This window comes from Macaca mulatta, chromosome 16, assembly GCF_049350105.2.
Source record: "Macaca mulatta isolate MMU2019108-1 chromosome 16, T2T-MMU8v2.0, whole genome shotgun sequence".
Lineage (NCBI taxonomy): Eukaryota > Metazoa > Chordata > Mammalia > Primates > Cercopithecidae > Macaca > Macaca mulatta.
Genome location: NC_133421.1, coordinates 74,054,678 through 74,068,324, shown reverse-complemented (window position 1 = coordinate 74,068,324; position 13,647 = coordinate 74,054,678). Strand labels below are relative to the sequence as shown.

The 13,647-nt window shown below is 44.5% G+C and overlaps 1 protein-coding gene across 24 annotated transcripts in view; it reads left to right on the top strand.

Annotated features, from left to right (window-relative positions):
• The window catches only part of TEX2 (testis expressed 2), a 115,692-nt gene extending 102,159 nt beyond the window's left edge, over window positions 1-13,533 (top strand). For 12 of the 24 annotated variants that reach the window (XR_003723832.2, XM_015120100.3, XM_077972440.1 and 9 more), the window contains 4 exons: window positions 5,672-5,797; window positions 7,468-7,677; window positions 9,655-9,775; window positions 11,868-13,533. Coding sequence is in view for 23 of the 24 variants with exons in the window: in XM_015120100.3 (XP_014975586.2) it covers window positions 5,672-5,797; window positions 7,468-7,677; window positions 9,655-9,775; window positions 11,868-11,990 (580 nt within the window). In the remaining variant the exon portion in view is untranslated. Of the gene's footprint in view, window positions 1-5,671; window positions 5,798-7,467; window positions 7,678-9,654; window positions 9,811-11,800 lie in introns of all 24 variants that reach the window. The other 12 variants (XM_015120104.3, XM_077972450.1, XM_077972452.1 and 9 more) reach the window with 4 other exon arrangements.
• Window positions 13,534-13,647: the final 114 nt, after the last annotated feature.

Below are 13,647 nucleotides of genomic sequence, written 5' to 3'. Positions count from 1 at the left end.
GTTTCCTAGTCTCATCCCCAGCGGCCTGTGACTTCCCAACCCAGCTCAGCTGTGACAGTGCCTTTGACCTCAGTGCTGGTGGTGGTACACATGGAATTGGTTACCCAGAAAGCATCACTGACTCAGACAAGCAGGGCAGACTCATCCGAGCAATAAAATGATCCTCGAATGGAATCATTAAGATCCTTCCGGTCATAAACAGCAATATGTGGAGCAGGCTGAATCTACCTGCTTTAATCACAAAGTCAGAATTACTTATAATTAGATGATTGATTTTGTAGCACAGAGGGTGCTCCTAAAGTGTTTTGAGAAGCATTTTCCCTAAATAATACAAAGTTGACTTGTCTAGTAAATCCCTTTCTTTGTAGATAGCATATCTACTGCCTAGGGTTTGTCTGATTTAGTAAATATTCCAAAATTGTGAGGTAATTCATGAAGCTTAATTTCTTTTCCCTCTTAAATGCGTAGACTAGATAAGCTGGAACTTTTACATCCTACTCTCCTTAAAAATGACTGCTCTGACTATAAATTTAAATTATATTATTGTTTTTACCATATTAAAAATGTTGACTAGAGGCTGCTTCTCACATCTTTAGCCCTTTGCATAGAATCAATAGTATGATGACACGAAAATGTCACAAGGAGCTACCTCCTCGGGGTCTAAATATAAGATACTGGCTCTTAGACTTTTGCTTGGTTCTGGTACTGACCTAATGCTTATATTCATGCTTGTGGTAATAGCAGATTGGAGAGCTGGGTTATACATTTGAGAATATTCTTTTACTTAGATTATTCTGATTTATGCAAGTTACTTAATGAAATGTTTCTATTTTAATAATTGGAGAATTTTACCAGCTATATGCAATCTAACCTGTGTCTGTGCTATTTTCCTTTCATTTTTCTATTTGTTAAAATATGTTTGGATTCGGCAATCTGTGGATTTATATTTTCTGGTGAGTGTGGTATTTATCAACTCTCCACATAGCATTTCATACCCTGTAACTTCTGAGTCTTGTTTGATCCCATGTGAAACCATGAGGAAACCTGTCTTTTCATCACGTTCTTGGACATAAAGGCACAGTTCGTGAGCCTGAGAGAACCCAGACCAGGAGTAGTTAAGAGGCTTTCCTGACAGGGAAAGTCTTACAGACTTCCCCAGTTTGAATTGCCGGAGTCCTGATCTAGTCAGACTCAATTCCTGGTCCTGCTGTCCCCACCCCACCCCCACGCATAGCCGAGCACAGTAAATCCAGCTCATGACGAGAGTTGCAGTACCGGCTGCCTAGAACATGAAGCACCTGAGGCAGAAGCAGTCTTGAAAATGAGTTCTAATAAAAAGGGAGTGTGGCGGAGCAACCTCGGGCAGATGTGTTTGTGCGAGGAGCCCTTTCTAGAAACAGCCCCATGTAGGCACAGAGGTGCAGGGACTCCATTGCAAAGGGGGTCTTGGGCACCAGGGGTGGCAACCAGGCCGGTCCCTGATGTGCTTGCCACATAGGCGTCCACATTCACTGCTATTCATGCAGCCCTCACGGCCTAGTTTCAAGTTCATAAACTCTGGCCGATCAGAGGATGGACGTGTTTCTGGAAAGTTGTGCTTCTCTAGACTGAGTGAAAAAAAAAAATCCTCTGCTTTAGGAATGTGATGGTATTATATTTCACTTATATTTCTAAAGTACTTTTTTTTTTTTCTTTGAGAGTCTGTTATAAAATGTTTTGCTTCTTCCTGTGAGGATGTTAAATTATATGTTGATGTGTAATTGGCTGTCATTTGGTTTTAAAAGTAAGGAGGAATACAATCCAAAAGCACTTCATTTGGGAGAAAAGGGTGGAAAAATGGACCCTTACCCCTTTTTTTCAGAAAGAATCCCTTCAGGAACCTGAGAGCACTGGGTGCTTCTTTCTGAAAATGCTTCCACATACACCATTTGGCTCACAGTTTCTAGGAGCATTGTGAACCTCTGAAAGCCCATCCGTGGTTAAGAACCTAATCCCAGAAGTGATTCCAGAATTCACTTCACTTCCTCAGTCGTGAGGTTTATGGAATTACCATGGGGCTTAGTAGCAGAGAAGGGACAGGAGTCAGCGTATGTAGTAGGTATTTGAAGCGCGTGATCTTTGGAACTGACATCTTCCTTAATATTAAACCTCCAAAGCGCAGAACGTCTGAAGAATTGGCCAGCAGCAGCCCTTTCCTCCAGGCCCTCCCTTCAGCCTGTGGCCGCCTGTCCAGGGCCTCACTCCACATCAGGGTCTGCTTCCTGGTGTCCTGCCTGGCAGGGCCTCGGCTTCGTCTCACTGCTTTTTTCAGTCCCTGTTCAAGTGTGCAAATGATTGTGCTCTTGCGGAGTCTCTGAGGAGATGCTGCTCAACCTGTGAGATGTCCTCCTTACTGGTAGGAAGTTTGTTCACCTTTAGTTAGCACCCTGAGGGTGAGACTGAGATTGAAACCTGTGTAGCTTTGCCCTAGCAAAGTCTCTTCCCTTTGAAATGTATGTCTGCTGTATTTTCGTGGGCATTTTTCCTTTAGTCTTTTCATTTCCCAAATAGTCCTTTTGTCGCACACTGCAGGTAACATAACTTTTGGGCAGTACGGCATTCAGATGGCATTGAGATAGTGAGCTGAGCAGCATCTACTTTAGGAACTGCCCTGCAGAGGGCCAGAATGAGTTAGTAAAGGGAGCGCTCTGCCTCTTGGGTGGCCTTTAAATGAAAAGTGGCATGGGAATGAAGTGTTTCCTATAAGGCACTTGGCCTCTTACTGCTCCACCACTGCAGTCTGGGCCCTTTGTACAAGTCCCCAAGTCAGAAGTTGGCCCCATCTGACCCCTTTTGGGTCACTAGTCCACATCTACCCCAAACCACCCTTCTGCCCCCAGGCCCCTGGTGTTCTAGGCACTGAGTGCTTGCAGTTTACACTGTGACTGCCTAGTTTGTGGGTGTGTATGCACATGTGTGCCTGTGGCAGGTGTATGGAACTGATTTTCTCAAAAGAAAATTAGTACATTCTTAAGTGTGGTCCCCCTCAAAGCAAACATCTCACAGGCCTTCTTAATTTAATTATGCATCCTTCATTGAAAGCATTTTGGGGGCTGCTTTTTACAATTGCCTCCAGAGTCCGTGACATTCTTTTAGCTAACCTGAGTAACAGCAAATTGTCCTGCTTTGTAGATGGTTTGGACCTTTGAGAAATTGCTAGAAGTCCTCAGAGGTGATGGTGGTTATGAGACCAAGAAATAAAATATTTGGTCTAAGAGTATCAGTGATAAAATAATTCACTTTTTCTTATATATCTGACGTTTCCAAAAGATTTTTGGCAGAAGGAACATAACTGGAATAAGCCTTTTAAGGTGTCTTTTTGAAAGGATATCACACTCATCTGGAATTCTGAGGTGTGTTTAAAACAAGTAGGCTGATTACATTCCAGCACATCTTCTACAAGGAAGTGTGGTATATCTCTCTCTGAAGTTCATGCTGAGATCATAAAATGCATGTTCAGATATAAAAGTGAATATCAGGCAAACACTGGGCTACACTTACAATACCTAAGTATTGGATGCCACATAATACCGCCCCCAGTGTGGAGAGCAGAGGTACCACTCAGTCAAAATCAGATTTCACATCATCTGATCTGCTTGAAGTGTACAGCGTTACCTAAAGTGTTCACTTCAAGCCACAAAATTTGTCCTGTTCTGTGACCTACAGAGGATTAACTTGGTAACCTGAGAGTTTGCCACAGCGCTCAGCCTCTGGCATCTTCTGCCCAGGGTTGGAGCTTCCAGATGATATGCCCCGGTGGGGACACAAGGAGCCGTGGCTCAGCAGATCTCACTGGGGTCCCAGAGCTTGCAGGCAGCCTTTTGTGCTTTGTGCGTGAGGAGCAGGCTCCTTGTGCTGTGGGGACAGATTCCACGCCTGGCAGCACGAGATCAGAGAGCCTCAGGCACTGCCATCCTGCTGATGGAGAACTCCGATGCTCTTCTGAGAGGGATGTGTGATCTTTGGGGATTTACATCTCTGGCTTTCCCCACCCAAGACCCAGTTTAGGCTTTCATGGGAATCAAATTTTGCTATATACATTTTAAATATAAGATTCCTGTGAGGGCTGCCTAACCACAGCACACTCTGATATGACTCTGCAACCAGCGGATACACATAAGCATTTCCTGGACCAGCCAGGCCTTTGGTGGAAGGAAGAAGAGCCAGTTAGGTGCTGTCCCGTGGTCAGGGACAAGAGGCTTTTGTTTCTGCAGAGGGAGTTTCCCTTTAATGTGGAAGTTCAGCCTGTTGGCTGGAGCGCTGGCTCTAATGTTTCAGAGTGCTGTTGACGAGGAGCTGTGTGTCCTGCCAGGGAGGACACAGTCCGGGTCCTCTTACAGCCGGCTCCTGTTTCCAGGGTGGAGGTTTCAGTCCTGCCCTCCCAGTGCATAGTGCTGGGGCCATTGCTGGGCCTTCAGTTCCACACTGGCATGTGTGCTGTGCCCTTGGGTGCCTTTGGCTCCTGTTGGTTAGGAGATAACTGTCCCAGTGGGCCTCTGGTGGCCCAAGGACAGCGTCAGGAAAACCAAAGGACTGCAGCTGCAGGGAGATAGGCCCTGAGCCCCACTGCCTTCCCTTGTCCATGTAATTGTGTCGTCAAAAATCCAATGAGCAGCCTCTGCTTGGTGACCATTTGGCTGTGTAATAGTGTTCAGAGACTACTCTGTCCCTAGTTCATTTTGTCCCATTTAAGTCTCTGGACTCAGACACAGCCCTGCCAGTACTTTCTGAAGCAGAGACACAGTCCAGGGAGGAACCTGCTTTCTGTAGGCCCAAGGCTCAGCCCAGAAGCCCCCAGGTCCCCTCCGAGAGGAACTGGACCCCTCACCTCTGCGGGTAATCCAGCAACCCCACACCTCCGGAACTGAGCATCCGCCCTGGAGAGTTGAGTGAGGGACACAGCTCTCCCATGAGGCTTTCCCTTACTTCAGTCAAAGGAATGGTCTTTAGTTGTGTAATTTTCCAGGAAATTTCCTGGGTTCTCATGTCAGTTGCTTCCTAGAGTCTCCTGAGACTTTTGTGTGTGTGTGTGGTTGTTGGCTTTTTCTGTGACTTTCAGGAGATAGGGCAGGTGTGGAGTGAAATATGTAATTTCACTGGAAAGGACGCATGAGTCAAAACTAACTTGGAGGGGAACTAAGCCAGAAAGCATCAGAGTTGCTGAACTAAGCCAGAGCCAAGGGACTTGCCTCAACATCCCATCATCAGTGAGAAGTGGCCATGTCACCAGTATAAGCTGTCACCTCACCCTTGCAACCATCTGCTCTTTCTGTTCATCCTCCCACGTGGCTCCTGCTGCACTGCTGATTGAAATCACTGCATTTTATGTGTGCATCACACTCCCACCACCTGTCCTCTGACGCATGCTCAAAAGCAACCTCTTCTGGGCCCAAGTCCTCTGTGGTCCTGTCAGAGGCCTTGGCATTGAAGAGTGTCCTGAGCATCTGCGCTGATCCAAGGATTCTTGGATTGGACCTCTTCTGTTTTGGGTGGGTTGGAGAGAATGACGAGGTATAGTAAGTTACATCCCAACTCTGTTGTGGTTGAGTGTGTGTGCATGGGTGTGTGTATTCTCTTTCTAAGCAGAGCTTGGGTGAGGGCAGGCAGTGGTGGTGACTCTCTCTCTGTCCAGTTGCAGGCCCCGGGCATTCTGTCTGGCAGACAGCGACGAGGAATCCTCCAGCGCTGGCTCCTCCGAGGAAGACGATGCCCCAGAGCCCAGCGGGGGAGACAAACAGCTCCTCCCAGGGACTGAAGGGTGAGTGGATCAGTGCTTCTGTGCCTCTGAGTCTCCAGGGATCAGGACAGCAAGTTAGGAGTGAGCCTTGTTTCCCTTCCTTCCTCTGTGATCTTCCTTCCGCTTTCATGTTGAGTAGATGGTTTTGTAATATCCCGGGTCAGTGGTCTGTTTAAATTCCAGGCCCCCACGTGAAAAGACCCATATAGCTTTCCTTACTAAAATGGCTTTCTGGTGCTGTTTGACTAAATAATAGAGAAGTTGAAGGGCGTGCTGATGATGAAAAGCATCGCCCTGAGCCTTTAGAAGGAGCGGAGCACACGCCCCCTCCCCCTGGAGCCAGCGGAGAGCCTCCCTCCCCTCAGCTTCAGCTGGAGTGCATTTGCTTCTGTTGAGCTGCAAGTTCCTGCAAAGCAGAAACGTTCAGATGATTTTCTTTGGCGAATTTTGAAAGCGCTGATAACTAAGCTGATCTTTTGGATCATGAACTTCATTTGGAGGGGGGCACTCTGCCTGTTATTTGGGCTGTGAAATGATCAAAGTGCTTAAACAGCCTATCCACAAGGATCTTTTAATTATGTAAAGTGACTTGAAGAAACTAAGATTATAAGGAACCAAATAATTCAGAAACTTTTATAAGAAAAAACCAACCTATTCACTTTTGAAATCCTACAGGAGATGAGAATTCAGATGTTTGAGGAGTTGGTGCCAACGTTTGTGTGTATTATTTAGTCGAGCTGCTTGACCTACTTAAGAATGATTGCTTTTCCCTGAACACATACTATTCCTCATATTCTGGAACTGTGGGGGATTTTAAAAAGCAAATATCCTTTCTTCTGAGGGCAGTCTCATGGTACATGTAACCTGATACCACAGCTTATTTTCTTGGCCTGTGAGCACGTCAGCTTGGTATAGCATTTTGTTTTCTTGAGATGGCGTCTCACTTTGTCACCCAGGCCTGGAGTGCAGTGGCACGATCATAGCTTACTGCAGCCTCAACCTTCTTGGCTCAAGTGATCCTCCCACTTTAGCCTCCCGAGGAACTGGGACTACAGGTGCACACCAGCACTCCTGGCTAATTTTCTGTTCGTTTTTTGTAGAGATGGGGGTCTCACTGTGTTGCCCAGGCTGCATTTTTCTTTAAGAAGTTCCAAGCCCTTGGAAAAGTAATTGCCACTCAGGGTAGCCATGTGACACCACCTAAAGACAGTCTGTTAATTACCGATTTGTTTCCTATTGATGCAGCATGATTTGTTACTTGCTGCATGGAGATTATGAGATTGATATGTCATTGGATTTCTGTCTGGTATTGGAGTAGTGTAAAAGAGGACAGGTGAGAAACCTCTGCATGAGGACTTTGTCCAGCTCTCCATTGTCAACATTTGGGCTGTTTCAGACATTTACACCTTCTCTAAAGTAGTAGTTCTCAACTGGGAGTGATTTGGCCCCCCAGAGGACATTTGCCGACGTCTGGCGACATTTTTTATTGTCATAACTAGGAAGTGCTACTGGCATCTGCTAGGTAGAGACCAGGGATGCTGCTGAACACCCTGCAACGCACAGGATGCCCCCCACCCCAACACAGAATCACCCTATCCAAAACATCGAGTAAGGGGAACAAAGAGCCACAGGTTTTTGTCTGTGAAAGAGTGAAGTTCATGCTAACCGCCCTTTGTGTTCCACATTTGAAGGTACGTTGGAGGTCATCGAACAAGTAAGATTATGAGGTTTGTTGATAAAATTACCAAGTCAAAATATTTCCAAAAAGCAACAGAAACAGAGTTTATTAAAAAGAAGATCGAAGAAGTCTCCAACACACCCCTGCTGCTCACTGTTGAAGTACAAGAATGTAGAGGAACCTTGGCGGTCAACATTCCACCACCCCCGACTGACCGAGTATGGTGCGTAGAGGGCCCTCAGGGACAACAAGTGATTCCTCTTATTGCATGGCCACAAAAGTCCCAGCCTGCTTAACCTTGAGATTATGGAAAGTACCGTCTCCCGGGCAGAAGCACTTCCAAACATTTTTCATGGGACCTTAATATTAGTTGCAAATCTGATGGTACTTTCTTCTGTGAGTGGTGAATTCACGTTCAAGAATTCATCTTCACATGGTAGGAAAAGTTAATACATGAAGTTTATGAGATAAGCTGTTTCTATTCTTGGTCTTCCTCCTCTGGAAAGCCAACTGTTCTGCCAGTAATAACAGCTGTCATTTGTAGATAGCGCCTTTATTCTCTGCCTGGCCCTGGTTGTAATTGCATTACCTGATTAGTCCTCATAGCATCCTGTTGAGGTCGATGCCATTGTTATCCCTACTTTAAAGATGGGGATCACACGTCCAACAGAGTCTGGGAAGTTAGGGAGACTTCCTGAGTTAGGCCTCGATGCTGAGGAGTCAGGAGCATGTGCCTCTGGTGTCTGAGGACTTGATTATCAGCACCAGCTGCATGTTAAAATCACCTGGGGAAGTGCTAAAAATATAGATATGCCTGGCCCATTCCCCGGGATTTCAGGGGTGGGGGGTGATGAAGCCAGGGTTGAGAGTCACTGAAATAAATTACTGATGAGTTCAGCATCACTGTCTGTGAGTCTCAATTTAAAATTGACATGCTAAATCCTAAAAAATGGGCATAAGTGTAAACAGTGATTGCATTAAGAGATCTCATTGTACCATAAACTACACTCATAACAAAAATATAGCTCTGTTCTATCATAGTATGAAACCAACGTGCTAGTACATATCATTGGTATTCAGAAGGATTTCTAGGAATGATCAGACGAGGGTTTTTGAATTGACTAACCATTTAACGATAATGCTGGTATTTCCCAATAAAACTTTAAAATGCCTTTTCATACTTTTTTTTTAAAGTAATATTTTCATTGTAAAAAAAAAAAGAGAGAGATTGGGAAAAGGTGAAAAATAAATAAATAAATAAATGTCCATAATCTCACCATCCAGAAATAACCGCTGTTAATATATTGTATGGTCTTTCAAACCTTAAAAAAAAAATGTAATAGTAAAAGTTGATACATTTCTTCTCCTCCCTGCCAGTTCTTTAGATTTATGTTTTAAATGCCTCTGCTCAGGGGGAGATAAAATAAAAGGGCTCTAGGATAGCGCTACCCAAGGCATGCTCAAATGCTGACCTATGTGTTATTGATCTATAAAGGTAAGTATAGATATTGAGAGTGTTTAGAAATACTTATGGCAACCTGACATTTTTACTGTATTTCCAAAAGCACTGGTCCATGACAGATGTAAGGTTTTAGTTGATAGCACACATGGTCTTGTCTGGATACTTTGCCAACAGTTCTGATTGCCAGTCTGCTCCCTCAGGAAGTCATAAAGAGCATATTGTTGGGGTGTAGGGTGAAAAAACAGGTTTAGAACCTTACCGATCGACATATGCACAGGAGAATGTAAGGGGAGTTGACCCCACTTCTGTCCGTGGTCCTCTCTTGGGGGTGACATTCAGAGAGAGGCAGTGTATCTTTCACTCTCTGCTTTATCTGCTTGAATGTATGTTTTGTTTTTGTAATGTACATATACTACTTTTATAAAAATTGAAAGAAAAAAGGTTATTGCCATTTTAGAAAAAAACAAAAACCAGTGCCCAGGTCATGGGTTTTTCCAGTGTGCTTCCTGGCTTTCCGTTTGTCAGAACTGTTCTAAATCCACCACAGCCCTAACACCATCTAGGGAACACAGGGGGTTCACAATTCATATTTTGTGTGTGGAATATTTTTAGAGGGCATTTTCAGAAGAAAATAACATTTTAAGTAGTGATAAAGCCCCATGTAAATGAGGAATGTGTGCTGTCAGTGCCTCATTCCTTGCTTTATTCTAAATGTGGTTATTACTTATCTTCAAAAAGGTATGGTTTCCGAAAGCCACCACATGTGGAGCTGAAAGCTCGGCCAAAACTTGGAGAGAGAGAAGTGACTTTAGTTCATGTGACAGACTGGATAGAGAAGAAACTGGAACAAGAGTTTCAGGTAAACCTCTGGTGTTATCTAGTATTTCACACCAAGTATAGAAGCTCTGGGTAGAACCGAGGTTCTGAACTTCAGCTGGGTCAGGATCCTCTTTGGAAAATCTGATGATGACCTTCATCCCGGAAGAGTATTACATTTGATCAAATATGGGAATAAAGTTTTAGGTACAGTGGCAAAGCCCTGAAACTTACCCACAGAACGTTACTAAGTCATCTTCAGAGGAAACCCAAAAGATGTGGGTCAGAGCAAAATGATGATGTCTTTTCCCAGCAAGCCTGCTGGGACTCTCAAGCTTTGTTTTCTCTTATGCAAGGCCTGGCCTTGCCCAACTCTTAGCACCCCACCTGTGGGCAGGGAGGCTGCCCCCCTGTTCTTGTGTGTATTCACCTTGCTCAGTTTGATCAGTTCAACAGACTTTCCTGGAAACCCTTCTGTGTGCCAGGTACCACCTGCCCTGGGAGTCCAAAGATGAATCAGGCCTCTCCCTCCCCTGGGTAGCTTCTAGTGTAGTCTGGGAGTTTACGCCAGAACTTACTCTCTCAGCTTGTTTTTCTGCATTTGGCCACCAAAGGTAATATCAGTATAGCTGAGGCCCTGGGATGAGCTATTTCCATCAAACTTTTATCAGATATTTGAAGCACAGTTGTCTGTCAGGGTTTTATGGATTAGCAAACTATTTACTTTTAATGAAATTCACCTTTTGAAGAAGACCTACGTTCTTTTTGCAGTGGTGTATTTTGAGTTACTGCCTTAAAAAAAATCCTCTTATTTAAAAACTAGAGATTAAACATAACTGATAACCAATTTCTGAAAAAGCTAACCAATTTCTGAAAAAGCTTAATGTCATCACCAAATAGAAAAGTACTTTGAACCTAGTGAGGGGAAAGAACATCATGCCTTATATTTTTCCCTTTTTCTTTTCTTTTCTTTTTTTTTTTTTTTTTGAGACGGAGTCTTGCTCTGTCGCCCAGGCTGGAGTACAGTGGCCGCATCTCAGCTCACTGCAAGCTCCGCCTCCCGGGTTTACGCCATTCTCCTGCCTCAGCCTCCCGTGTAGCTGGGACTACAGGCGCCCGCCACCTCACCCGGCTAGTTTTTTGTATTTTTTAGTAGAGACGGGGTTTCACCATATTAGCCAGGCTGGTCTTGATCTCCTGACCTTGTGATCCGCCCGTCTCGGCCTCCCAAAGTGCTGGGATAACAGGCTTGAGCCACCGCGCCCGGCTTTCTTTTCTTTCTTTCTTTCTTTTTTTTTTTTTTTTTTTTGACACAGAGTCTCGCTGTGTCGCCCAGGCTGGAGTGCAGTGGCGCCATCTCGGCTCACTGCAAACTCTGCCCCACTGGATTCACACCATTCTCCTGCCTCAGCCTCCCGAGTAGCTGGGACTACAGGCGTCCGGCACCACACCCAGCTAATTTTTTGTATTTTCAGTAAAGATGGGGTTTCACCGTGTTAGCCAGGATGGTCTCCATCTCCTAACCTTGTGATCTGCCCACCTCAGCCTCCCAAAGTGCTGGGATTACAGGCGTGAGCCACCGCGCCTGGCCTAATTTTTTTGTATTTTTAGTTGAGACAGGGTTTCACCATGTTGGCCAGGCTGGTCTTGAACTCTGGACCTCAGGTGATCCGCCTGCCTTGGCCTCCCGAAGTACTGGGATTGCAGGCGTGAGCCATTGCGCCTGGCCATTAGCTTACATTTTATTGCTAGGATTTATTAATAAAAGGATAATCCACATGGAATATGTGTTCTAGACATAGTAGCTGGGAACTGCTGGGAACAGCTTAAGCCAATTCTTTTAAATTGTTGGATATGTATCAGTGCATATGGGCAGTCTTATTAAATGTACACCAAATCAAAGGCCACTTCTGCCTCCAAGCTGATATATTAGATGATTCTTGTATCCACGCACTGGTATGATTCCTCAGCCCTTTCTAAAGTATGTATGGTGGAAGAATTAGTTTGGAATGCGTAGAAAGTTTTTATATGTATTTAAAAAAATTTGTCTAAGGCCTAAAATTATCAGAACAAAGGAGGGTGACAGCCTGGCAAGGCATGCTTCCACATAGCTGTTCTTTAATGTCTTCCTACAGAAAGTTTTTGTTATGCCAAACATGGATGATGTTTATATCACTATAATGCACTCAGCCATGGACCCTCGCTCCACTTCCTGCCTCCTGAAAGACCCACCTGTGGAGGTTGCTGATCAGCCATGATGGGTGATGTCAGATGTTCCCCGTATTGTGACATCCAGCTGGATGTGTGGGGTTCTTGGCCGCCATCTGTACTGTAGCACTGGCCTCTGTGCCACAGCTACTCTTTCTTAAAGGACTGCTTCTGCCCTCTGCCTGCCAGTGCCCATTCCACTGTGAGGTGTCATTCCCCCATCCAGTGACAATTGTCTGGATTGCCTGCTGCAAAGCTTTGATTTGGCAAAGGAGACCATGGAAGAATCATGGTGGATCCAGAAGTTACAGGTGACCCACACCATGGCTTTTAAGTCTACCCAGTTTTGTGGCAGCAAATGAGCACAGTAAGAGCAAAGCTGAACAACTTGCCTCCTCTACTCCTCCAAAGCTTTTCTTCAGGCAGCCGGTGCACAGTGGGACTTTTTCACTTCTACACTTAGTATGCAGCCTTCCACACTTCCAGAGAATGTCAGTGTGCAATGTGTCTGGAGGGTGGGGAGAGGAATTCTGTGAGCCTTTTCATTTCGGTGACAGAAGAGATGGGCAGAGCAACTTACTTTTTTTCACATTAAATTGTGCATTTGGGAAGCAAGTAGCCATAGAATATACACACACTATCAGCTTGGGTAAGGACAGTGGAACTTATGTGAACATCTGGCAAAGCCATGAGATCAAACCATCCCAAGCCTTTTACCAATGAGGTACAACCACCTGGCTGCTAGCTAATCTTGAATGTTTTCCTGAGACAGGAGCGTATGTGAAAACATCAAACACTGCACAGAATGACAGGATGGGTCCTCTCATACAGATGGGTAGGGCCAGAAAGCCAGAACCACTTTTCCATCTGGTGTTTCCTGTATCCTCCAGGTTTTTATATGGGAATCGAAAGTTTGTTAATCTGATTGGGAGAGTTCCACAGGCAGATTTCCCTTCCTGAAGGCCAAAACGGAGAACTGCTCTCTTAAATTATTTCAAGAGTCAAGACCAAAAGTTTGCTCAGCATCACACTACATCTCAAAATTAATGTTGCCAACTTAATTTTGTGCATTTGTGTCAGAATGCTTAGTTTACAAGGTTGGGGCTCTCTTATTGTATAATTTGCTTCAAGAAGTAAACCTAACACCATTTTTTATTGTTTAAAGTTGCATTCAACGTCAAAATTACCTAGGGTAACTTTTGATAACTTACATCTGTGGACAAAGCTAATAGTGGTTTTTTAAACAGCACCTTGCCTGAACATGACTTTAAAGAAATTAATATATTGAAAACATGTTTGAATCCTTGATTATTTTAATTGCACCATTAAAACATTTGACTTAAATTGTTTGACCATTCCAGTTGGTGTACTGTTGATTTTTCACTGTGTAGGCCAATCTGCCTGTCACAGTCTGCGTGTCCTGGTCACTGGTCTTTATAATTGTTGTGCAATAACTAAAGGCTAAGGACTAGATGCACTATCGTGTAAAGAGATTACACATGACTGTACCATGTTGCACTTAATCAAATAGTATGTGGGGATTTAAAATCGCTTGCATTGTTTCACAAAATAAATATCTCATGTCAAATACTAGATAAGCATCTAAGTCATTTCTACTGAATCCTGTTCAGATAGGGGCACAAGTGAGTACCAAGCACCGGGGCCCTCACCTGGCAATGGCAGCTTTCACTTAACTGGTTTGGATCA